This window comes from Xiphophorus hellerii, chromosome 13 (genome assembly GCF_003331165.1).
Source record: "Xiphophorus hellerii strain 12219 chromosome 13, Xiphophorus_hellerii-4.1, whole genome shotgun sequence".
NCBI classification, from domain to species: domain Eukaryota; kingdom Metazoa; phylum Chordata; class Actinopteri; order Cyprinodontiformes; family Poeciliidae; genus Xiphophorus; species Xiphophorus hellerii.
This window is the reverse complement of record NC_045684.1, coordinates 1,284,930-1,310,345: the sequence shown is the minus strand read 5'-3', so window position 1 is coordinate 1,310,345 and position 25,416 is coordinate 1,284,930. Positions and strand designations below refer to the sequence as shown.

General features: G+C 43.4%; 2 protein-coding genes and 1 long non-coding RNA gene across 5 annotated transcripts in view; 1 reads left to right on the top strand and 2 right to left on the bottom strand.

Annotated features, from left to right (window-relative positions):
- The window catches only part of hivep1 (HIVEP zinc finger 1), a 39,127-nt gene extending 37,857 nt beyond the window's left edge, over positions 1 to 1,270 (bottom strand). The window contains exons 1-2 of one of the 3 annotated variants that reach the window (XM_032581595.1): positions 1,158 to 1,270; positions 194 to 301 (exon numbers count right to left, since the gene is read on the bottom strand). In XM_032581595.1, the coding sequence (XP_032437486.1) occupies positions 194 to 233 (40 nt within the window). In that variant the 5' untranslated portion in view covers positions 234 to 301; positions 1,158 to 1,270. Of the gene's footprint in view, positions 1 to 193; positions 302 to 399; positions 614 to 641; positions 750 to 1,157 lie in introns of those variants that run through there. The other 2 variants (XM_032581596.1, XM_032581597.1) reach the window with 2 other exon arrangements.
- On the top strand, positions 1,060 to 2,099 carry LOC116731762 (uncharacterized). Its single transcript, XR_004341623.1, has 2 exons — positions 1,060 to 1,177; positions 1,256 to 2,099. It is a non-coding gene; the product is annotated as an uncharacterized LOC116731762 (long non-coding RNA).
- Positions 2,100 to 17,573: 15,474 nt separating this feature from the next.
- Positions 17,574 to 23,265, bottom strand: tmem170b (transmembrane protein 170B). The gene is made up of 3 exons (XM_032581679.1): positions 22,852 to 23,265; positions 20,747 to 20,917; positions 17,574 to 19,853 (listed from the first exon to the last, which is right to left on the bottom strand). Exons 1-3 carry the CDS (start codon positions 23,012 to 23,014, stop codon positions 19,723 to 19,725), a joined length of 465 nt encoding a protein of 154 aa, XP_032437570.1. The 5' UTR covers positions 23,015 to 23,265; the 3' UTR covers positions 17,574 to 19,722.
- Between the last annotated feature and the right edge of the window lie 2,151 nt (positions 23,266 to 25,416).

The following is a 25,416-nucleotide window of genomic DNA, read 5'->3' as shown; positions in this document are numbered from 1 at the left end:
AACTTCCTAAAAAGGAATTTACTTCCAACACAACGGCAACTAAAACGCATAATTCAGACGTTCTGTTAATCAACTACTGGAGGCCAAACGCAGAAAAACTGAAAAACACAAAGGAATGAAATGGATCTGAGCAGAAAAGCTGCAGAAAATCATGGACCTGCCGGGAATCCACCTGCAGGAAGTAGGCGCTCACCTTTCAGGTTCCTGGGGTTGTTCTGCTTGGTGCGTGGCATCTTCAGCCTCCACTCACTGCTGCATCTTCACTTTATCCTCCTCACCTCGCAGGGACTCCGGGGTGCATCTGCAGGAACACACACACACACACACACACACCCACACACGGTTAGCAGGAAAACATCCATAAAACTCACAGAGTTTAATGTTGCAGCAACCAGCAACCTGAGGAGCAACAGGAGGATAATCTGATGGAGATGCTGCAGATAGACGCGGCTCCGTTCCGAACCGATCAGAATCTGGATCGGAACCATCCGATCCGCTGCAGCAGAACCCGCTTTGTCTCCAGGTTGCATAACTCTTACTACCGGCTGATGGTTGGTCTCCACTCCGCTATGACATCACCGTCCTGCGGCTCCACCAGCAACAAAAAAACACGCATGACACAAACACGCCTGGACGCTCACCTGCAGCCAGCGCGGTCCGGGCTGGACGGACATGCGCACTGCCCGTCTGCGCATTCGCAGGGAACGCCGCGTCCTAACAGGTGACGCACACCTGGGGAGGCTCAGCGGAAAAGCGGAGAGGGGGGCAGAGAGGAGGCGCGGTCCTGACACGAAAACACGACAGGGCGCGTGCGCGTGGACAGCGTGGATTCTGTGGCAACACGTGAACGCCCTGGCAGCGAGGGGCGGAGTCAGGGAAAACCCCTCTGCAACAGCCGGGACGCCTTCCTGCTCCTGCAAGCCTGCGGCACGCACGCGCACAAGCACCGCGTCTCATGAACGCGGACAACTCCGTGGGAGTCCGTGGACACCACGCAGAACCACGCAAACACGGCCCGGGCAGCGCGCAGACTCCTCGGCGGCCCTGAGACTTCACACAGGGTGACCCGTTACCGGCGCTGCCGCAGCGGCGGCTCGACCCGCCGCGGCGGCCCGGGAAACGGCGAGCGGAGCGGCGGACGGCCGGGTCGTACTCACCGGGCCGGTTAGCGCTAGAGGTTCGGCGGCTTCCAGTACCGCGGAGCGGGGGGCGGGGGTCAGTTCTGGTTCTGCTTCACCTTCTACCTCACTTTCAGACAGGCCCTCTGACGTCAGGGGGGTCCCGTCTCCGCCTCCCAGACGCGAGGGGGCGCTCTGCGCCGCGAGGGGGCTCCAGACGGCCGCCGATCCGGCAGGATCTGCCCGCTTCCAGGGCCCGGGCGCCCGGCGGGAACCCCCCTGCCGGGCCCCGCCGGCCTCGGCTCGGCTCAGAGTTCAGGACTGACGGTTTTCCCGGAGGTTCCTTGTTGTCAGGTCACGTTGTAGCCCTCCGCCGCCACCGACCGGGCTTCCCCTGCACACGGCCCCGCAGCAGGGGCCCAACAGCCGGGACGGGTTCCGGGGCGGCGCCCGGAGAACGCAGGCCTCTCCCGGTCCAAAACATCCAGGAAATCCCCTTCTCTGCTTTTCCAAGGAACACCGCGATGAATTTACTTCCACAAACAACAGAGTAGATCCGGAGTATGGAGGACCAAACATGCAAAAACCAAGAATAAACAGAAATAGATCACTGTGCTGACTGAACTCACAAATTAAACAAAAACAACAAAACTGGTTTTATTTTTATCTTTAGAAAAAAACGTGATACAGGTTGATATTAATATTTAGATCTAGCACTTAAAATGTATTTTTGTTTTAATGTGATTATTAAAATAAAATTTTAAATGATTTCCCCCTTTTTAGTTTTTTATAAAGTGACTCTTTAATATAATTATTTACACAACTGATGTTGGTATATTTACTTCATCAGCCATTTTAGATTTTTTTACCTCTCCAATTTTTCTCCATCAAATTGTTTCCTCCACATTTATCTACATGTAATGTTTTCTAAGCTGATGGCTTAAAAATCTGAATAACAGTTTAAAAACTATAAATATTGTTGATCGCATGTCTATTCAATCATTTAAAAAGTAAAAAGGGTTTTGAATAGAAAATGTTTCTTATGTTGTTGACGTGTTTTAGTCATGTGTAGTTAATTAATTAGATGCCCTGAAATTAACTGGATTAAAAAAAATTAATTGAGTCCCACCACTAGTTTTCATATTCATGGGTCGGCATTTTACTTTCCCATCTTTGATGTTAAATTAAAAACGAAGCAGGAAGGAGACAAAATAAGGGACAGAAAAAATAACTTGGAGTGGATTGAGACACATTAAATAATTTTCAAATGCAAAATATTAAGAAAAACACAATATTATAAAACAGACTTTAAAAAGCCGAATCAGAAAGTTTGCAGCTGAGGACTCTTAAGCTCTGAACAGAAAAGATCATTTAAACCATTATTGGGATTCAGGATAATGTCTTCAGTTCATAACACTTGGAATACATCAGCCAACAATTATTACTCCAAGCAGCCTTTTGTACGATGATTATTGCACACACTGATATTATGATGATGATTTGATATATTGTCCAATGTCACCACTGCAGCAACACAGCATCACTCTGCCACCACTGTGTTTAAGTAGAGCGTCAGGCTCAGGTTTCACTCAATGAGGATCTACATTATGTTTTTCCAACTGAGAATATTAAACCTTAATCTGGGCAGAATTTTTTCTACATTTTCATTCAACTAATAATAATAAAGTGATAAATATTTGAATAAAGTATTTTTGTTAAATATATTTGGAAGGGCAGCATGTAGAACAATATATATATATATACTGTATATATACAGTATATATATATATACAGTATATATACAACCACCCTAGTGTTGTTATTTAGTAGTTATTTAACCTGCAGACACCAGAAACACTGTTAAGTTGCTATTAGCTTAAATAAATATAAAATAATATCTGTAAAGGTTCAGAATACAATGAAGTTAGTATCTGATTTAGGGCTACCAACGCAGTATGTTCCCTTCAGTCAGATGGCCAATCAGAAGCTACAATCCTCATGCTAACTTCAGCTCGAAAACACAACAAAAACCAACGCTAATGTTAGCAACACCGTTAGCTTTTATGCTAAGACATATCAGATTTGTCATATCAAATTGGTTTGTTACAAATATATTGTAATTTCACTAAATAAAATAGCTATTTCAGATATCTAATTACATTCTGACTAAATTATGTCATATTTACCATTAAGATGTACAAAGGCTTGAATTCTACATATTTACAATAAATTACTATGTGAAACACATATTTCAGATATCAACAATAAGGTCTAGTCAAAATAAATTTGAGATATCTCACTCTGATTCTGACTGGTCATAATTCCAATTATAGATCCTAAATGTATTTTATATAGGAAATGTATCAGATTCAACTTCTGCAAATTCAATTGCATTTCTCTTGAGAGCAAAAATTATAATTTTTTTCAGTTTGAAATGAAAATTTAAGACAATTTTTGAGCTACCTGGAATATAATTACGCTGTAATCATGCCCCTTCGCCCTTTGACCCCAGCAGTTGTTTTCCAATGGGAGGAAGCTGCAGCAAATAATGACGCATAGAAATCCTGTTTTATGACATATTTTGTGTCAATTACAGGGTAAAATCCATCTAAACCAGTTTCAGGGGTTAAATCTAATTTGCACATCAGAGGTCAGACTCCTCCCAGCCGTCTGACTGTTTGCGTTGACCTTTGAGTTCACACTCTCACTACTGCGCCTCACACTTTCCACTGCAGGCTCATCATAATAAACCGTTTCAGCTCTGATAGGAGGAGAAACCGGCTGCATGCTGGGAAACTGTCTCACACTCAGCTTCTTCTGATCGCTGTGAGAAAAGTCACATTCAGATTACATAACCTGCTCCAAAAAACAGGACGAAATTAAATGGGAAACCCTCGACCTTCAAAATAAAAGCTGCTAGCCCAGGCTAGAAGGTTTGGATCTTATGCTGAATTCTGCAAAATTCCCTCTGATAAACATCATCACAGTTATTTTAAATATTAAAATTAGATTCAAATATTATATCAGACCAATGAGAAAACATTTTAATACAGAATCTTGGGCTCCGTGTGGTTAATGTCTGCTTAGAGGTCGTTATTTATGGTTAAAATATGCTTTTTCTAAGAGCCCATAATATGCAAAACATAAGATATTCTTTATTTGCAAAAATACTTACTTACCTTTTATGTTTCTTTTCATAAAATAACACATTTAAACTCTACTTCTGAGATTTTATCAACGCAAAGTAGAGCAAAACTGACGTGAAAGAAAACTGGTACATCTGAAAAGTGCGGTGTGCTTTGTACTCAGACCCCTTTATGCTGCACTCCATTTACCTTCGTTAACATCGTTCCAGTTAACGAAGTCAGAGAATTCGGGATTTCACCATGGCGACAGCTGAGTAAACATTATTCGCAGGAACTCTTATGAACATTGTTTTAAGCTTTACTCTCCAAACTCAAACATCAATTTTAATTTATTCAGTTTAGAGTTGCAGGCGCTACATGTAGCATGGATTTTAGATGCACTCATGTAAAATAAAAACGTTCCGTTTGAATCTGTTCTTCAGGTTCAACCATCAGATTGGAGAAACCTTAAAGTGCTATTCATGGAGCTTCTTTAGAATTGGATGTGAACATTAGCATTAGCAACATGTTAGCACTAGCACAGCTTCGCTGATAGGCTAACTCTTTTTAGCACAGCTAGTTGTGATCTGATTGGATCTTTTCCAGGGTCCAATCAGATCAGTTAGAAGTAGAAATTAACGGGACGTGCCGTGGTGGCGTAGCGGTTAGCGCGACCCGTATTTGGAGGCCTTGAGTCCTCGACGCGGCCGTCGCGGGTTCGACTCCCGGACCCGACGACATTTGCCACATGTCTTCCCCCCTCTCCTTCCCTGTTTCCTGTCAGCCTGCTGTCATATAAGGGACACTAGAGCCCACAAAAGACCCTGGAGGGGTAAAAAAAAAAAAAAAAAAGAAGTAGAAATTAACCACTTCGTTGCTGCTGTTAGCGGACGGTGCGTGTGCGTCAAATTTAACAGCGTACCAGAAACAAATACAAAGGTTCCGCCTCTAGGTTTTGTGCGTACATTGAAAAATTACCATTTTTAGCACGTTAAAATCTGTGTAATTCAGTGAAATTGAATGGAGCTTCACCATGGTGAAGCATGGTGGTGGCAGCTTCATGCTGTGGGGAAGTTTCTTTTCAAGCTGGTGGAAAGTGGCACTACTTTCTGTCACATCTCCAGGTTTTTCATTTTAATGTCATATAATACACTGTAAACAATATTTAGTTACCAACTTAAATCTGTAAATGATGCTTCTGAGGGAGTTTTTAACAAAATGCTATTTTCACCAGAGAAAATCCGAGTTTTGCAGAACATTGTGACGTATTGATGATGGAGAAGTTAAGCTACATTTTAAACCCTGATCCGTGTTTCGTTTTTTTTGGCCACTGTAGCAGCTGAATAAAGTGTGTGAGAAAAAGCCAGCGTCACCTGGAGAAAGTTTGTTGCAGTGAAGGAAAATGTCCCCGTTAAGAAGTCGGCATGTGACAGCCGCCCACTTCCACGGCTTCCTGCAGACAGCAGAGTGGGACTTTATGACTCACCTCTGCCAACTGCAGCAACTTTAAATGCTACATTTGAATATCGAAACTTTTTACTGAGCAGGAAGCAGCCGTGGCAGAGATCTGATTGGTGCGGCAGGGAGGTGGAGGACAGAGCTCCCTGTGTGACAATTAACAGCAGCTGCATTTATAAAAGCAGATTTATAGTTTTTACAGCTCAGGGTGGAAAATGCAGGACGGTGTGTGTGTGTGTGTGTGTGTGTGGGTGTGGGTGTGCGTGTGTGTGTGTGTGTGTGTGTGTGTGGCCTTGTATTTGATGTATTGTAAGGACCATTTTCCTCACACACACTACGTTGTGGGGACCGACTGGTCCTTATGGGGCCCATAAGTTTGTTGCAAATATATTATAATTTCACTAAATAAAGAAGCGCTGTTTGAATGAATTCTGGCCGCCGCTCCAGGATGGTTTAGATTTTGTGGTGCTTCTTTAAGAATAATCTCAAGGATTTTTGAAATTGTTTTTCCTCACTAAACTTCTTCAAAACTCTTGCAAGCTAAGTATTTAATAAACCAACTAAATATTTAGTTTGAAGCTATTCAACTCAGATAAGTATTTTTATGAAAATAAAAGCTGCATCTTGGGAATTTCTTATAAACTTCTGCTTTCAAATCTCTTCATGTCAACGCTATCATTAATATTTTCCTCTTCTATGCAAATAAATTTTAATATTTGCTAAATCATTAGCTCGTAAGTAGCTTTTTTATATTTAGTTAATGCTGAGCATTTAGTTGGTGAACTAGGTATTAAACTAGCTGGTAAACTAGGTTAGTAAATTTACCTGTCTGAGAGCTAAATATTTTACTAACTAACTAAATATTTAGTTAGTAAATATTTAGTCTGGCTCAGTAAATCTTTGATATAAATGAACCACCATGTTTGTCTCAGTTTAAATAATCCAATTAATTTTTGACTGTAACTTTGCAGACGTGAGTCAAAGCGGACTTCCTGATTGGACCCTGCGGCGGTTCGGTTCCGTGGTACCACGGGTTACCAGCGCAGCTGCCCAGCAGAGCCGAACCGGAACAATCGGATCCTCTGTCCCGCTTCGACCCGAGTCCGCAGGGTTTCCTGGCGCTGTCTGCTCAGGACAGGCCCAGATCCAGAGAAAGGCAGCATTCACCGGGGAGTCTGGTGAAGACCGGCGCTGCTCCAGCATTTATGTTTTCATTCATGTTGTTCTGTTTGCAGAACCTCCACGGACCCTGAAGACCGCAGGCTGCAGATAAATCCAGATCAAACTCAGTTTTCCTGAATCGATCACAAATCTGATGAAAGGTGGATGATTTGTTTACACCACACCGCTGTGTAAACAAGTGTTGTGGTGTAACCGCACCGCTTGCAACAACTGATTGTTGCAATCAGTTGCAGTAACTGATTGCAACAACCAGCAATCAGTTATGTTGGTTGTTGCATAACTGAGGCTGTTGCCATGGAAACACCAAGATATCCTCCCACCACCACACCTTTCAGTCTCACTCACGTTTAAACAAGCAAAGTCGGGGCCAGACGGAACGTTCTCCGACCACAGGACTGATCCGGATCCCAGATGTTGACGGAACCGGTTCGAGAACGGAGGGAAAATATCTGAAAACACCAGTTAGTTATGTAAACGCATTAAATATTCACTACACTGTTCACATGCAAACAATCTGAGTTATGGCCTTCAGTGACTAACATTCCTTTTAAGAACTGAATTTAAACAAACTGAATGCCAAACAGACATTAATAATCTGGATCACTGTCGGGCTCCGGTCCCCATAATGCACAGATCAGCAAATCTGACAGAAACAGTCCTAATTAGGATAGATAAACCAGTACACACACACACACACACACACACAGCCAGAGGAAGCATTCTGGCTCAAGTCAGATAAGGTCAAAGGTCGAATCCCATTAACAAAGGTTCCAGGGTTCCTGTCTTCTTTTCAAAAAATTTTAACGTTTCCAATCTTAAACTCCAGTCCAGATAAATTCATCTGTTAATTTTATAGCAATTTTAAATAAAATTAGAAAATTTATGAAGGTTTGGAAGAATTCAGTGGAAAACCTGCACAGACGGATGGTTTCAGTAAATAGTTTTATAAGGTGGATTTTTTAGTTTTCTCCTGATTATTCCCATGTTAAACATTATTTCTATTTTTATTTTAGTATATTTTCTCCTCCTGCTCTCTGGTCTCTGGTTTCATAAGTTTAAAGTTTCCCTCATTAGCTTCAGTCAGGACTTTCCCTCCGGATTGCGTCACTGGAAAGGTTGACACCATGAAAGTCTGCAGGTTTTCCCTGGAAACTCGCTGGCCAACATCCACACTTAGTTTTTCCAGAACCAAACAGAACCGAACCGGATCTGAGCCGAACCGGTGGGATCAAACAGAAGTTGGGCTCGGCTGCAGGTTTTCCAGGAACGGATCCGTTTGAAGCCGATCCCGTTAAACTGCTGCAGGACATTTTATTCTCTCACAGCTGATGGAGATTTTTCCTCCTGCTTTACTTCAGCAGAGATGAAACGATTAATCATGATTAATCATATTATTGAAATAATCATCAACTAATTTAGTAATTGATTAATCGTTAACTGGAGTATTCAGACTCAGAAAAGGTCATTTACTGAAAAAAACACTAAAATATTCAGAGCAGTAATTGAGCTAAAATTGTATAAAAATAAACATTTAAGCTAAAACACATTTTTCTGTAAACATATTTCAGCCAAAACTCCTGAAGTGACGTCACTTTATCTTCAACAGGCTCAGGTTTAATAAAAGGAATTATGTTCCTCAATCAGAAAAGGAACTGAATTAATTATTTGCATCTTTTAATCTCTGCAGTATTGGTTTAAAATTCTGTAGAACGATTAATCGTTAGAACAATCGATTAAATGTCGCAGCCCTACAGTACATTACAACTCCTTCTGCTAACGTTGTTTTTGGTGAATGAAGTTTTTCCTGCTTCCCGTCTGGTTCTGATCTGGTTCTGATCCGGTTTCACTCTCCCCGGTCCGTCTAGGCAGAACCGAGCCTCTGCGTGTTCGGGAGCCTCCCCACGTCGATGAATTATGCACGCCTCGCATCCCGCCTCCCACGCTGCAGCTTATGTAACGCGCGGCGCGCGTGGAGCAGCGTATGTTTGCACGCGTGTCTGAGGAAGTATTTTTATCCAGACTGGGATTCAGGGAGCCGTGACTCATTCTGGTTGCTCTTTATTTTTACCCCACCATCCGCCGCCCACCGCCTTCTCGTCAGAACAACAAGAACAGAAGATGGAGAACAAAAACACTGAAATGTTGGCGTGAAGGTTTTCCCTCTGCGCTGCTTCATCCACACAAACAGAGCCAGGATGGAAATTAGAATGAAATCAGAATAATAAAATCCTCTGCAGAAAAGAAAATAAGGAAAAAAGAGCAAAAAAATACTTAAATTTCACCTTTTCATAAAAACAGTGAATTTAATCTGTTTTTTAAGGATTCTATGTGGCTAATCAGCAAAGTAAAGCATAACAGAAGTGGAGGGTAAATCTGAAAAGTGTGGTGTGCTTTTGTATGCAGACCAGTTCAGTTGACGTGGATGGAGAAGTCGGGATTGGAACATAGCGACGTCACGTCGTTTTAAACTTTTCTTTCTGTAACCAAACATCACTTCTGATATGCAGCTTTGATTTTAGACACATTCTTACAAGTTTGTAAAATAAACTCGTTTCTTCCACAGCTCCCTGATGATGGTGCAAGCGGTGGCCATTTTGAAAGGTCCAGTTGATTTCTCCGACTCTGAATGAAACACACTGCTACCTCATACGGACTGTTAATTAGATCTTTTAACGTCCAATCTGACCGAGTCTCAGGGCGAGGCCCAACAAATTTACTTCACAAGACGAACATTACAGCTTTCATCATGATGCCCCGCTCGATTGACCTCTTTAGAAATTTCTTTGAGTTTATTTCCAACGTAAAGAAACACAGAAAATAAAGGGAGAAAGAAGTCGAGTAGACGTCTGCAGAAAGAGAGAAAAACTGCAAAACAAACCACAATTACATCACTATTAGTGCCAACCGCAGGCTTAGACGACAGGAAGCAGTTACACAAGCATCAAACCAACACACAACCGCCCTTCACAATAAAAGACTTAGAAATAACATTAATAGACCTTCAAATGTTTTTTTTCAGTAATTGTGTTTTGCAGGTTACAGAGATTCATTTATAGGTAACAGAATTTAAGAAAAAGATGTTAAATGTGTTAATCACAACTTTAAAAACAGAAATACGAGCCGCCCCTCGATAGACGGGCGTCCTGGGTGGGGAGCCACATCAACACCACCACAACAGAACACAACAATGGATGCAACCTGAGAAACAAGAGGGAAAGAAGAGCTAATTTTCCACAAGGAAAAAAACCCTGAAAAACAACCAGGCGATTCAAAATGATTTCAAACCGACTGAAACAGAACCAGAAAGAATCTGGTGCTGATGCCAGGAGAAGCAGCGAAGTTTATGGTGAATAAGAACAACAAAAAGTGACAAAGAGAAAAATTCCAATTTATCCACAAATCAAAGAAAAATTGCTTAAAATCAGACAAATCGACCAAAAAATTCAGAATTAAAGAGAAAACATCAGACTGAGGCTGTTTATCGATGTGAGGAAATAATAATAATAATAATAATAATAATAATAATAATAATGAACCTTTGAGGCAGTTCGACATGTTTGCCCCCCTGAATGACCTTTGCCCCCTCCTGGACTCCCTGAACCTCCTCTGCTCTTATGCAACCGTTCGTTAGACTGCAGAAGACGGAACATTTTCTCTGCATGGGTCCATTAAGGAGCAGCAGCCGGCGCTGCAGCTACACGCCGTTACGTAACGCAGCAGCAGAGAGCCAGGAATCCCTCTGCACTGGGAAACACGCCGAGTCGTTTCCGGCTGAGAGAAAAAAACTGAAGCTTGAGAGAAAAACTGATGATTTTCATGATGACCTGAATTTTTAGAATCAAAATAAAATGAAAACATCTTAAAGTGATCCAGGACTAGTTGAACATTTTGGCCTAAAAATGCTGCAAATTTCTGATTACCTAAAAATTGCTATTTGTGATACACCAAAACTCATAATTATTTAAAAAATGTACATCTTTTGTTATATTTTTCACCCAGGGAGGTCGCCATTTTTTCACCGATGGGTTGATGACGTCATCAGGTCCATTCTGAACTGGACTCTACAAACACAGGAAGGCTAACTTTACCCCAGTAGTTGTTTATCATATTGCGTTTGACTGGTGTCATTTTAATGCCACACTGTGTCACTATCGGCTGTAATTTAAAAAATAAAAATTGAGGTGAATCTGGATAATTCGCAGTGCGAGAGCCGGAGTGGAACAACAACAAAGGACCTAATCTGGACCCTGGACATTTCTCCACAACACTTTGAGCCATTTATACCAGCAGAACCAAGAAAGCTCTGACAGGTGATCGAAACCCTAACGAGCTAAAAATAAATGCTGCGCTGAGACGGGCAGAGCTGGACGCTCTTTGACATGCTAACAGGAGCTATACTGTCTTTGTACTGACTTCACCGTTCCACCGGATACATGGAGGTCCGGGTCGGTGGTAACTAAGTCCTGGGTTGCTGTTACCACCGCACCGGACTCTACACAGCACAGCTGATGCCGAACCGGACACAGCGCTACAGCCGCTGGGAGAAACATCAAAGACAAGCAGCGTTAGTGGAGCTATTACTGCTGGAAATGCTAACGGAGCTAGAACACCGGTACTGTGAAACCACTATGACACCGAACAAAGTTCAGACTCTAAACCGCTGTTGTCTAACTGGACTCAGAGCTACAGAAGTACTTACCGGACCACACAGTGACCAGAAGTTCGCGTCATTCCCACCAGCTCTGTTCAGTCCATGTTAACCCAACTCCAGTCAGTTTGTCTAGTCAAAGTCCGGTTCAGTTGGTGAGGTGTGAATGCTAACTGACCTCCTCCAAACCTCGGTCTGGGTTCTGTTGAAGTGAACTCTGGTTCGATTTGTGAAAAGCAAGCGAACCGGAGACCGCTCCAAAAGCAGGAAGTGGACTACAGCGCAGGGCATTCTGGGTAAATCCAACCAAAGCTAACATGCTAGCCTAGCGCTAGCAGCAGAAATGGCTCCTGGTCTTCAGCCAAAGACTAAAGAGAAATCCTCCAACACTAAAATCTGACGCCTCCATCTTGTTTCCATCTGGTGAAGAAGGAAGTTGCTCTCAGTGTCTTCAGAGGTTTTTGTGTCGTTTCCTTCAGTGGTTCTTGGTGCAGCGCCCCCACAGGCCAGGAGGGGAACAGGTTGGTTTGACTCAGAACCACAGCAGCTGGAGGTGGAGCAGATGGTGGAGTTCTGGTTCAAACATTTGATATCAGGTAGATATAAACAATTACTTTTATGTCTACATAATTTTTTGCAAAAGAAGAAGAAAAGGTGGAACTCCTGTGGATCTGTGTGGGACCTGCAGAGATGCTGGCTGCCCTTGTCCTGACCTTTGACCTGTAAAAGTTGTTCCCTTCAGTCTGGACCGGTCCGGTTCTTTGGTGATTAATGATCTCCACTTTTCTGACTGATCGTTTCCCTGATCTCTGGATCACGGCTGTTTTAAAGCTCAATATTTATAATAAACAGAATAAATGCTTTTCCTCAGAGTCTCTGGATCATCAGCGCCAGGCTCGGATCCCGACCCGGTTTGGCGATGGACTCCACCGGGTCGGTTCCTGCACAAGCAACTTTTAAACTGAAGTTATTTAATTTTTACTATTATTTTATTCTTTTGTTTAATCTAGTATTTGTGGTTATGTGAGCAACAGGCTTTTCAGAACCTGGACATGAAAACTGAGCCGTGTGATGCTGCCATCTGGTGGTTTTTATAGGGAAGTACACCCGGGATTTATTCTATCCTAGAAATCTGCATTTGGAAACATATTTTATAAAATATTCATAATCTACTTTCCATAATCTATGGAGGCTCACCTCATTTATTTTATTGCTCTTTATTTATCATCAAAAATGTATTTTCTTTGGTGAAACTTGTTTAACTAGTTAAAGCCCTTTAATTAATCAGTAATTATTAGAATGCATTCAGTATGTGGATTAAAACAATAATTAAATGTTTACAAACATTAGAAACAAATATCAATGTAGAAAAAATGTAATGCAGACCGTTGTGCTGTTTCTTTATGTATGGTTTAGAAATCTGATGAAGGGATGCGTAAAGAGAATAAAAAGTTTCAGATTGGGATTATAGCGCCCCCCTCTGGAGGACTTACTGGTTTTTACTGATTTAAAATGAACAGAGAAGAAGAAACGCCTGCAGGATCAACTGCAGCAGGTAAAAATCAGTCCAGAATGAGAAAATGCTCAGATGTTTTCCAGATTTTACTCACTGTAGAAACATCACCTCAACAAGTTTCTGTCCACTTTTTTCTTCCACTTAACTTTCCATCAGTACGCTTCAGGACATTTCAATATTCAGATGTACTGAGCAGAAAAAATAAATAGTTTTAAGATGACCAGTAAGAAGTTTCAGATCTTCAGAGTGAAGAAAACTGAGGGACAAACTGGGACTGCAGGTCAGAGGAAGGTAAACACGCCGAGGCTTTTGTTGCTATTCTCAGTGCTTTTAGGGTTTCCTGGTCTTCAGAGGTTAAAGGTTAAAGGCCTTCCTGTCTGCTGATCGTTGTTTACGTATCTTTGTTTTCGCACGCGACCGCTGCGGGTCGGGACAAAAGTTCAGGAGAAACAAACCGCAGCGAACTGAGACGGGTCGTTACTGAGAGAACAAAGAGAGGCTGCTCTCATCATCATCATCATCATCATCATCATCATCATCAGACAGGATCAGGTCGAGAACTCAGGATTATCCAGAGGACGGTCAGTCACCCCTGAACTTCTTCACCTTCCAGCCACAAACTTTAACGTCTTTAATGCGACAAAACGACACAAAGCAGATTCTCCAGGAGGTTAAATCCAGATGTGAAGGTTTGCCAACATCTGCCAGAGTTCTGATCAATCCGTCATCTGGACCTGGAGAGAGGATGGAGGAGCTGCAGAGCGACTGGGACGTGAAAGTCACAGCGAGGATTTTCACTCAGAATTGACCTAAAATGTCAAAAATAAATGTAAAAAATAAAACAAATTCGCCTCCATTCAGGATCTAACTGCACATTTCTGTGAAACTGATATATTCATGCAAACAATCATAACTTATGGTGTTATTTTGTATTTTAGACTCGCTTGCTAAAACTCGCTGCACTTAGACGTTTCTGCTCCCCCAGTATGGAACACCAAGAAGGCCAAAAATGTTTTTCATATGCAAAGTATGAAAAGCAGCTGAGTTCACAACTTAAAGCGAGGAATTAAGAAAAACACAATAGAACATGATACAGCTGAATTATGTAGCTTAATAATATATAATTAAGCAAATAGATGCAAACTTTGTGGATTTCAGGGAAGATTTTTTCAGCTGTTAAAAAGTTCCCAGTCAACTCGATTCCTCCAAGCGTCTGAAAGCTTCACTACGCCGTGATTGGTCAGACGTTTGTGTTCGTCTTCCACGCAGAAATGTTGATATTTTGCTTCCACTGGGTTTTGTACCCGCAGGTGACATGAATACGAATCGTTCAGCCGATGTAATAAAAAATTCTGGATAATTTTTCACAAAGATTCAAGTTGCTAAAAATTTTAGGATGGAAAATTCAACGTTGCCTTTCATGGAGGAGACGCTGCAGGAAAGTGCAACCGCTTCGTAAAAGCAAAATGGAGGAAAAGAGGAGAGATAAACATTTAAAACTTACTAAACATGAAAACGACTCTTTAACGTCTCTATTCTGCGATGCGAAGCAGATCATGAGGATCATTTTCTCACCAACAGATGAAGCACAAATCTTTATGAAAGATAATTTTCAATCGAACTGTGAGGTAATAAAATATTCCCACCGCTCTTCTGATCACACCTTCCCCACTGCGAGACATGGTGGTGGCAGCATCATGCTGGTCAGACGGATGGATCAAACAGCCGGAGGATGATGTGACGGTTTGGACCAAAATGAGATCAAATCAGGAACATCGACAAAGGAACAGAGTATTTCTGTCATTCCTGAGTCAACATGTTGGATCCCAAAGGTCTGGGTTTGGTTCTGACCCAAAGGTCTGGGTTCGGTTCTGACCCAAAGATCTGGGTTCGGTTCTGACCCAAAGATCTGGGTTCGGTTCGGTCCAGACGGCCGGCGCTGATCGGACCGAGTCCTGACTCTTTGTGCGCCGTCTGATCTTTATGTACTGCACTTTATGAACAGCTGCAGCACAAAGACACGGCCGACTCGGCGGAGCGACCTGCTGGGTCAAAGGCTCGGCCGCCAGCCAGCCATTGTTGGGGTTTTAGGGGGGTTTGGGGTCGGGGGCTGTTATTTCTGAGCAGGCATGCAGCCGTCGCCTCGTCTGCACTCAAGCTCAACTCTGGAGTATTTCCTGCCCAGGAAACAATAGCAGCCAGCGGCTGGGAGCCGGCCTGAAGCTGCAGGTCAGCAGCGTCAGGCAGCTGAAGGAGATCAGGAGGGCTTTACATCACCGCCAGAACGTTACAAAACTTTCTGTATTTTCATATAAACTGGAGCTGAAACCAGCTTCTGTCATGGTATTAATGAAATAATTAATGAGAAAACAGGAAAACATCTCAGCTGCCAACTTTCACTAAACCACCATGGCTGCTTGGAAGGGATGAAGGAGAAAGCCTGGAAACAAGATGGCTGCCGGACCGAGGTTAGCAGAGCTGAACCTGAACGGAGGACAAAACTACGGGGACAATGTCCTCTGGACAGACGAGACGATGGACCAGGATGGACAGAACCAAACAGATCAGAACAAACAGGAGGAAACAGGGAGCCGTTTATAGTTACACAGTTAGCAAGATAAATACTTAGCTTCAAACTAAACATGTAGTTAGCAAGATAAATACTTAGCTAGTGGGCCAAATACTTAATTAGCAATAATATAATACCAATTAGTAAGCTAAATATTTAGTTTGCAAGTTAGATATTTAATTTGAAGGTAAATATTTAGCTTCTAGCTAAAGTATTTAGCTAGCAGGCTTTTCCTTTAGGATCAATAAAAACTATGTTTATTATAAACACCAAACACTTTGTGGTCCCATGTATGAGGAGGAACTGATTTATTCCCGGAAATGTGACTCAGCATCTCAATAGAGAAACATGGAGTAAATATTAGCTGGAAATTAGTTTAAAAACATTTCCTGATGCTGGTAATTTGGTAGAAAGGCTGTGAAAGTATCTGCAGAGCAAACAATCTTCCTGTGTGAGAAAACTATTGAAAAACAACATTCCAGTCAGAGAGCTGGGAAGGAATTCCCACATTTTCCCCGTCTGAGTAATCAGATTTCCCAGTCGATGCCCGCTGCAGCGTTTCTGTGATTAATGTTCGGATCGGAGGGAAAACATCTTTGTTTCTGCTGCTCAGCTCACCAAACATCCATCAAACACGCAGAAATTCCTCCGCCACATTCTGGCCTCTTATGAAACACTTCCTGCCCGGCCGGGGCCGCCGGCCGCTTATCAGCGCGCCTCAGCCTGGCCTCTGATTGGACCAAAGCCGCCGCCGTCACATGCTGTGTTCGCTGTTAAAGAACAAAATAACAAAAAACAGGCTGATAAGTGGCGACCTGCTTTCCCGCTGCCGAGGTCGGGAGCGAAACCCCGGGCGGTCCATTCAGGCCCGAGACCAAAGGTCACATCGGATGTGAGACGCAGCGTTTGAGTCCAGAATCACGTCCTCCATGTTTAAAATGGCTTCCGCCCTCCGAACCACGGACAGGTACCGTCCCTTTAAGAGACCAAACGTCTACTTCCTGTTTCATGTCTTCAGACGTTGTTTCAATATTTCCACATTATATTTTTTCAACCCCACAGCATGACACTGCCACCTCCTTTTACAAGGAGCTTAAACTCCTTAAGCTGCAGAGGTTTATTAAAAATGTGTTTAATGTGGGACTAAAATAAAGCTTTTAATCAAGTAAATTCCAGAGTGTGTAATTAATTAAAATTGAAAATCATATATCAATAAAACAAGCAACATTTTCACTTCAGAAATTATTTTGCTGCTAAATTAAGGAATAAATTGACACATGACCTCGACAACAAAGATATTTATAGTTTTTAATATTTTCTTCAGGTTTTTCAACCATCAGAAATGTGGGCTGTGGATGCTGACGTTAGCATTAGCTACGTGTTTAGCACTGAGATGCTATCTTAACCTAGCATAGCTTCTCAGGTAGGCTAACTCCTTTTAGCACAACTTGAACAGAGCAATAATCTTTCCTAGCGTCCAATCAGATCGCTTACAAGCAGAAATTAAACCTCAGTGGGCCGAGGGAATTTTTTGTCCGATCGTCGCTGTTGTTAGCAGATGTGCGTCTGAATTACGGACGTACCAGAAACACATGAATACAAAGGTTCCGTCTGGAACTTAAAGTCTGGATGCACACCAATTAAAAAAATTAATTAATGAAATAAAAGTCAAATCTGGTTAATGTTAAATTAGAGCCGAATCAAACTGGATGGTTCAGTTTATTATCATTTTAATAAAGAAATGAAAGCCCAGCGTGAATAACATAATTGAAAGTATTTTTTAACACTGGTCAAATAAAACAGATGAGTTTCAGTCAATTTATCGTATTTTTATAAAATGTCTTCAAATTGTTGTGAAAAAATACATTTAATTTTATTGTTTTTCTACTTTACCTGTAAAAATGATGTTTTCTGGGAGCTGCAGAAGTTTAAAAATCAAACTCAGATTATTAACAGCTTTCATATTGCAAAAGGTTTTTATTTCAACGACTGTAGAGTTTTTACAGTACAGATCAGTTTGTACATAAATAGGCAGTAGTTATAAATATCAGAGGTCTGGCTGGTATAAAATTAAAAAAGGGAATATTTTACAGTATGAACACGGCTTGCTCTCTGTCTCTGGTTGTCTGTCTGTCTGAGCAGAAGGCCTCCTGCAGGTGACCTTTGACCCCTAGCCGTGCCTCAGTCATGGCCGTTCCTGCTGCAGAGGTCGGCAGAACCAGCAACATCATTCAGAACGTCCTCGGAGAGAGTTCTGGTCAGAACGCTGCAGCACCGGCTGCTGCTGCTGCACGATGGGGCGATGCTGCCCCCTGGTGACCAGAGCCGGTACTGACGGTCCATTACTTTGCGCAGAGCCAGCAGAACCTCCTCAGATTAAACTCAGAACTGTCTGCAGAGTCCAGCTGAAACGGGATGAATAAAGCTTTGGCATTGTGACCTTTGACCCCCGGTGTAACCTGAAGAGCGGCCCAGAACGAGGCAGATTGAACGTAAAAGTTTACAAACGAGTCGCTGAGGGAAACGCCTCCAGGAGCCGAGGAGAGAAGTTCTGGTTCTGGGACCCGAACGGGACGACTCTGATCCAGAACCGGACCGGCCCGGAGGAAACGGAACCGTGTTCAGATGGCCTGGGTGACCTGAACAATGGGATGTCTGGAAAATCTGGGATTCATTCACACGTTTCCACGGCAACGGCTCCTTAAACTTCCTGCTTGAAACCATAAAACTTGACAGGATTTTATTTGACAAACCAAGAAGAAGAAAAAGTTTCTCTGCACATAAAAATCTGTTGCAATCAAATGTATCCATCCCCCTTTACTCTGATGCCCCTAAATAACAGCAGTCCAGGTCAGGCGGGAGAATCAGCTGCACATAAATGATAATTAATATTTATTAATTATCATTAATAAATTATAGACTGTAATGAGAAACGGTGCTGGCAGCATCATGCTGTGGGACGAGGAGGCTGGATGGAGCCAAACCCAGAACGGTTCTGGAACAAAACCTCCAGAAGACCCTAACAAAAAAAGCATGCCGCACTTTTTAGATTTCTACATTCATTAAAACACTGAACACCAACAGACGACTTTCCTTCTATTGGGCGATCGGTTCCTGCTTCCACCAGGGGGCGCTGTTTGCTTATTAACTGCAGAAATGGGTTTAATGCTGAAGAAGCTTCTGGTCATGTGATGCGCCGCCATATTGTGAGGGGCGTTTGTTGAGACGTACAAGAAATGGGCAGCAGCTCATCAGTTTCACATTAAATCAGTAAAAATCTGCAAAGATGAATAATTTATAAACATCTTTCCTTCTGTATTCAGTAATAAATCCTCCACTGTTCAAATGAATAATAAATAAGACAGTTTGAAGATTAAAAACAAACATTAAAAAAAGCTTTGAAAACCTTGTAGCATAGACGTGCAAAACCCCTGACATGGAGTGCTGCTGGTTTTCTGTTCTTCAGAGGTTCTTTAAATCTAGATTTTTTTTTGTATTTATTCAGCAGGTTTTGTTTCATTACCATCAACGACGATCATCTCAGCTGTTCATGTAGAGCCAGTTTCACAGCAGACTTGCCCCTCACAACATGGCCGACATCCTGACGTATCAATGTCATGTTGCATCGTATCAGGATGTGTTTCTGATTGGTCACTGTGGTCCTTGAACTCCAGGAATGTCTGTCCACATCTCCATGACCTGGGACTAAGAACTGGGAGAACTGGGACCAGAACTGGGAGAACTGGGACCAGAACGGGAGAACTGGGACCAGAACTGGGAGAACTGGGACCAGAACGGGAGAACTGGTCCAGAAAAAGAAACTCCTGCTGACGAACCTTCAGTCTGATCCAGTGTTTGCTGGTTTCTGCTCCTCCTCATGAACATAAAAGTGCTGAAACTTCTTCCTCTTCTTCTCTGATCAGCAGCAGCAGCAGCTGGATTTTGGCACCAGAACCTCAGAACCATGGCTCCCTGATAAGTCTCCATCTGGACCAGGGATGGCTGCAGTAGCGCTCCAGAGTCAGCAGGGGGCGCCCTGTGCTGCGGCCAGCATGAGCGCTCCTCCTCCTCGCCTTCGGGTCGGCGCTGGGCTCCGCCCCTTGTCCTCACAGCGTGGCCAGGATGCGGGAGAAGGAGATGATGATGGAGAGCGAGGTCTGGCCCGCGCCGAACACCAGAGCCTCCAGCGGCGCCATGCCCTTCCCCGCCACGCGGTACACACCGGCCACCGCCGCACCTGCAGCGCACACACACACACACGAAGTTCTGATCCAACTCAGTCAGGATGCTGATGATCTCACATAAAAACAAATGTAGCTTTTAAAAGATTTTCTACTTTTTCCCTCCACTCAACTTTTCATTACTATTCCTGGATCCTTATTTTTCCTGCTTTCTGAAAAATCTTTGGTGGATTCATCTGACTCGGTTTCCTTCCCATCAGAACCGACGCTCAGACTCTAATCGGGTCACAGGAAGTTGGACTTTTTCCGACCCAGTTAAAATTCTGATCCTGTTTCCAGTTTTTCCAACAATCCCAGTTTATCTTTGAGGGTTTTTCTCAGGGAACCATCAGCTCAGAGCGTCATGATGGTTCTGACCCGGTGCAATCTTCAGGACCTTCTGGATTCTACCAGGTTCTCCATCCAATCAGAGATGTTTCCGTCTCCTGCTGCTACAGGACTTCCTGTTTTCTGACCAATCAGAGAGCAGAGAGACATGCCCACTCTCTGGTTCTGGAGAAACTGGACCTGAAGGTTTAAAATCCTGAAGTTCTGAAGGCCATCTGAACCGTTCTGTTTGGATCAGAACAAGGTCATCCTCAGGAAACTGAAACCCGGATCTCTGACCTTTTCCCTCCACACTGACATTTCCTTCATCTTCCTCCTCTTCATCACCCCCCCTGCACATTAATAATGAAGAGGCTGAATATTCTGGGATGGAAGGAAGGAAGGAAAAAGGAAAGGAGGGAACAAGGAACCAACTCTTAGAAAATGATGATTAAATTCTTTCTCTAGACTGAACTCTAGAGTCTTCTGGTCTCCATAGCAACACGGGGCCCTGAACTGAATCACACAGGAAGGGCCTCCTGCAGCCCGCAGCCCCATGCTGCCCCCACCGTGCTTCACTTACTTGTGATGACGGCTCCAGAGAGGGAGGCCAGGAAGCCGACGCTGACCAGAACCAGCGTGATGAGGCGGCCCCACCTGTGGCGCTGCAGCATGACCAACATCAGCAGACCGCCGGCGCCGTGGACGAACAGCGAGGAGAACAGACACCACAGGAAGACCCAGTACCACATCTCTGGAGGAGGAGAGGAAGAACGGAGAGGGAGAACGGAGAGGAAGAACGGAGAGGAAGAACGGAGAGGGAGAACGGAGAGGAAGAACGGAGAGGAAGAACGGAGAGGGAGAACGGAGAGGGAGAACGGAGAGGAAGAACGGAGAGGAAGAACGGAGAGGGAGAACGGAGAGGAAGAACGGAGAGGAAGAACGGAGAGGGAGAACGGAGAGGGAGAACGGAGAGGGAGAACGGAGAGGAAGAACGGAGAGGGAGAACGGAGAGGGAGAACGGAGAGGAAGAACGGAGAGGAAGAACGGAGAGGAAGAACGGAGAGGAAGAACGGGTCAGAACCAAAACAACACCATCTAACATTAACCTGTTTCTAATGTCAAGGAGCAGAAATATTATTATACTGGTTACTTTAGAACCACAAGGAGGAAAGGAAGGAAAACAAAAATGAAGGAAGGAAATCAAAGAAAGAAGGAAAGTAAAGGAATAAAGGAACGAACTTTTAAAAATGAGGAATAAAATCTAGAACAATATTTTTTTATAAATACAGTTTTCTGTGATGTCACACTTCAGGGAACTTTGTAGCAGACAGCCATCTTGGTAGGTATCTGTAACTAACTCATGGCAGTTGCTATAGCAACAATAAACAATCCATATTCTCTGTCTCATATGAGTAGATCCCAGCAGCAGAGATTTTGTTCATGTGTCAAGAGGGTCAGTGTACTTCCTGTTTGTTCATCTACGCTTTGCGCTGCGATTGCCTACCAAGATGGCGGTTCACTTCCTGTTCAGACTCATGGGAACTATGTATTGATAAAACTGATGAACAAACTGTTAAAATATTAATATGGTAAATAAATCTCTGGATTCAGTGAAAACTTCTTGACATTAAATATTAAATATGTTTTCCTTTATCGGTCCCTCCAGCGTCTGCGATTGTTTCTGTGACCAAAAGCCGTGATTTTGTGGCGCTAATTTGGAAATATTGTAAGAAATTTTCAGTATTTGTGCTTAAAGTATGACGGTAAATGTGACTTTTTGTTTCTTGACATCAAGTAAACCTGAGACAGCAATGGAGTGAAAGTGAGAATACTGCCACCTACAGGTGGGAGTTAGTCACTTAAATGACTATTTATTTTCTCTTTCTTGGAGAATTGATTTCTAAAAATCTCCAAACGCGCCATGTTTCCTCCAGACCTTACTGGACCGTCTGAGCTCCGGAAGTCTCAGTATTTACATTTATTCTATTCATGGTTTGCTGAAGTGAAACTGCTCCACCGCACATCTCATAAACAGGAAACTGATTTGTTTAAGCTGAAGGCCTGCAGCTCAATAAGCTGCTGCTTCTTGTTCTTCGCTGGCCGCATGCCGTGCCTCTGCTCCCAGCGGGCCGCTGCGGCTGGTCGGCCGGAGCGGATCATGCATGCGTGCAGCAGCGGGACTGCAAACTTCTGAGATGCGCTTGTTGCTGAGTCAGCGTCGCACGCTTTGAGTGTTTCTCCACTCAGGATGGAGATGGTGTGAGCACATTTCCGCTTCTGCTGCTGCAATCTTCTGTTTACATGACACACCAACCATGACTCCGCGCTGCAGATGGAGAGCCGGCCTTCCTGCAGATAAAATCGCTGATGCTTCTGCAGCAGCGGATTCATGCAGATGGGAGTCTGCGTCGTTTGACTTAATGCGAAATAAAAAATGATTTGACTCTAATGGCCTCATGTGACCCGGAGCTCAGGTTCCTGTCGGACTCTGCAGACAAAGGGAGGATCAGGAGGTTTTGCATCCCTGGTTTTTACAGACTCCTCCTGGCTCACCGTTCCCTGGTTTATTTTCTGCTTTAAAATGGACGCGGTGCCGCTCGCGGCGGCGCGGCAGGCGGCAGCAGGCGGCGGCCGCGGCGCTCGCTGCCCCCTCCGGCCAGCCGCCCGCCTCCCCGCGGGTCCTACCTGTGAAGTCTTTCAGGGTGGCGCCGTGGACCCAGAGGCTCAGCACCTGCTGCACCGACAGGTTCACGGAATAATCCCGGCTCATGGTTCCGCCGCCGCCGCCGTCGCCCGGGTTCGCAGCCCTCTTTATCGGATAGCTGAACTTGGCTTTGGACGGAGGCATGGAGGAGACCGGGGCGGAGGGGGGGCGGAGCGGCTCGCCTCTACCGGTGCCGCTGCTTCGGCTTGACGTCCGTCTCCGCTGCGGGAAGGGCAGGGCCGCGGGGTGGTCGGTTGGTCCTCGGCGGTGCGGAGGCCATGATGCGGAGCAGCGGCGGCAGGCGGGCGGGCGCACCGACGGTCAGCTCGTCCTACATCGGCTGGTCCCGCTGCATCATCCTTAAAGGGCCAGCAGCCCTCTGACGGATCCGGGCTTCCGCTCTAACATCCGCGCTGCCGTAAACCGCTCTGTGAATGGGACTCGGTGTGCAAGCGCGACGCAAGGACGTAAAAAGCGACGTATCTGACAAATATTAATCAAAACATATCAGAGGGTCAAAGTGTACAATAAATAATGAGCTAAATCCCACACAGACTCTGTAAATCTGCGTTTATTTGATCTTTTCTGATTAACATTTCGCGTTAGCTGCCGCTTTAGCGTTGCCCTTGACGACAGGTAGATGCAGGCGCTCCCTGATTGGCTGCTGAGTCACCATTTTACGGTTCTTTTAGATCTGATGACGTCATTCAGAACAGAAATGAATAAATGTAATTTTTGTAAATTATCGTTGGAATCAACAGATCATTTGGTTTTTGAGTGTGAAGTTAATGTTTGGAAGGGATTTTTTATTTTGAAACGGATCAAATATGGAATTTAAATAAGGAATAAAAAAGTTCAATAGTTGATAAATAATATTACATTGTTTGCCAAATTTTACCTTCATAAATGCTGTTTCACAAAGGCATTAAAAATGAATTTTCAATACTCTGTAAATCTTAAAAAGAAATAATAATAACAATAATAATAATAATACAGCCACTGTAATCTTTCTTAGCTCAGAATAAACCCTGGTTTATTTTATTTATGTAGCTGTTCTTTGGTTTATATATTTTGCTATTAATTATAGTTATACCAATTTCTTATACTTCATGTGTTTTAGTAATTAGATAGGAATATCTAAGATATATTATCTATAAAGAATGGTAAATGTGAACAGGTTGCTCCAAGGGTTTGGTTGGTTTAACAGAGAAACCACAGCAGCTGGAGACGAGGAGATGCTGCAGTTTTGTTTTCTTTTTCTTTCTTTAGTTTGTTTTACCAAAGCGATTCTGTCAATTCAGAAAATTAAAACATTTAATAAAAGATTCAACCTACACATCTTCCACATTTTGAACTTTTAGGTTCTACCCAGTTTTGCAGATGGATGTAAATAATAATATGTTATTTGAATAAACAGATGAATGAGGCAGACCGGACCGGACCGGACCGGACTGGACCGGACCGGACCGGTGAAGAGTCCTGCTGTAGAACAGAGTTTCACAGCGTTCTGCTGTTTCTCCTGCAGCCGGTGGGAAGCGGAGAGGAAACCTGGCTGCTACGTAGATCGGTGATGTTCTGGAACATTTCTCTGAGGAGCGACGAGTATTTTAAGAAGAGCTGACCCAGTTCAGACGTACGGGTACAAAGAAACGTCTGACACCCGACACCGTTTAGATCGACACGGCAGAGTTCAGCTTCAGGTTCTGCTGCTCCGGAGTCAGCGTCTGGAAAAACCCAGTCAGAATCCAGAACCTGTTTTAGATGATAGATTATTCAGGATCACAGAAAGAACCGTCCTGAGTTTACAGGCGAGTCTTTAACGAGGAAAACTGTGAGTTCGGTTTTCACTGCAGGAAACCAGCTGGATGTTTCTGAGGACGGGGAGGATTCTGGGAAACCGGCAGCACTTCGCTTTGCAGAGAAAATTTACTCCTGTTTCAAACCAGATTGACCTCCAGCTCACATCTGCTGACCCCATGACCTTTAACACCTGGTGACCTGAAAACAGGAAGGTTACTTCCTTCCTTTCCTTGTTCCTTTCTTCTTTCCTAGGCTCCTTTCCTCCTTCGTTTCTTCATTTTTAAGTTTCTTCCTTGTCTTTCTTTGGTACGTTCCTTACAGTGCAGCCAGAAATGATGAGGCCTGTCACAATAATCAATAAATCAATTAATCGCCCGATAAGTTCAATTTGCATGATTTACTGTTTTTCTCATTTCTCTCTTTCTACCAAAAACTGGGTGATAAAAGTTTTCAGTTTGGTGTTTTGGTCTCAACTGGCTTCGTTTTTTAAGGATAATTTTGTTTACAGACTTTATGACTCGTTTCTGTCGTTTTGTTGATTTATTTTGGATATTTAAAATGTCTTTCAGTGTTAAGTATTCATTACAATTTAAAGTTTATGAATTTCAGAATGTGTTCTTGCATTATTATGCCATAATTACCATTATAATACTGGAAAATTGTGTCAAAACAGCAACATTATAGTTTATCACAATAGTGAACAATAACTGAATCCATATTTTAAGAATGGGATCTGCTGCTGACTG

Excerpts from the sequence above, each read along its gene's own strand:
- tmem170b (XM_032581679.1), bottom strand. The coding sequence starts at position 23,014 with ATGCCTCCGTCCAAAGCCAAGTTCAGCTATCCGATAAAGAGGGCTGCG. Across the intron at positions 20,918-22,851 it reads CACCCTGAAAGACTTCACAG|AGATGTGGTACTGGGTCTTC; the intron begins GTAGGACCCGCG and ends CTCCTCCTCCAG. Across the intron at positions 19,854-20,746 it reads CTCTGGAGCCGTCATCACAA|GTGCGGCGGTGGCCGGTGTG; the intron begins GTAAGTGAAGCA and ends TGTGCGCTGCAG.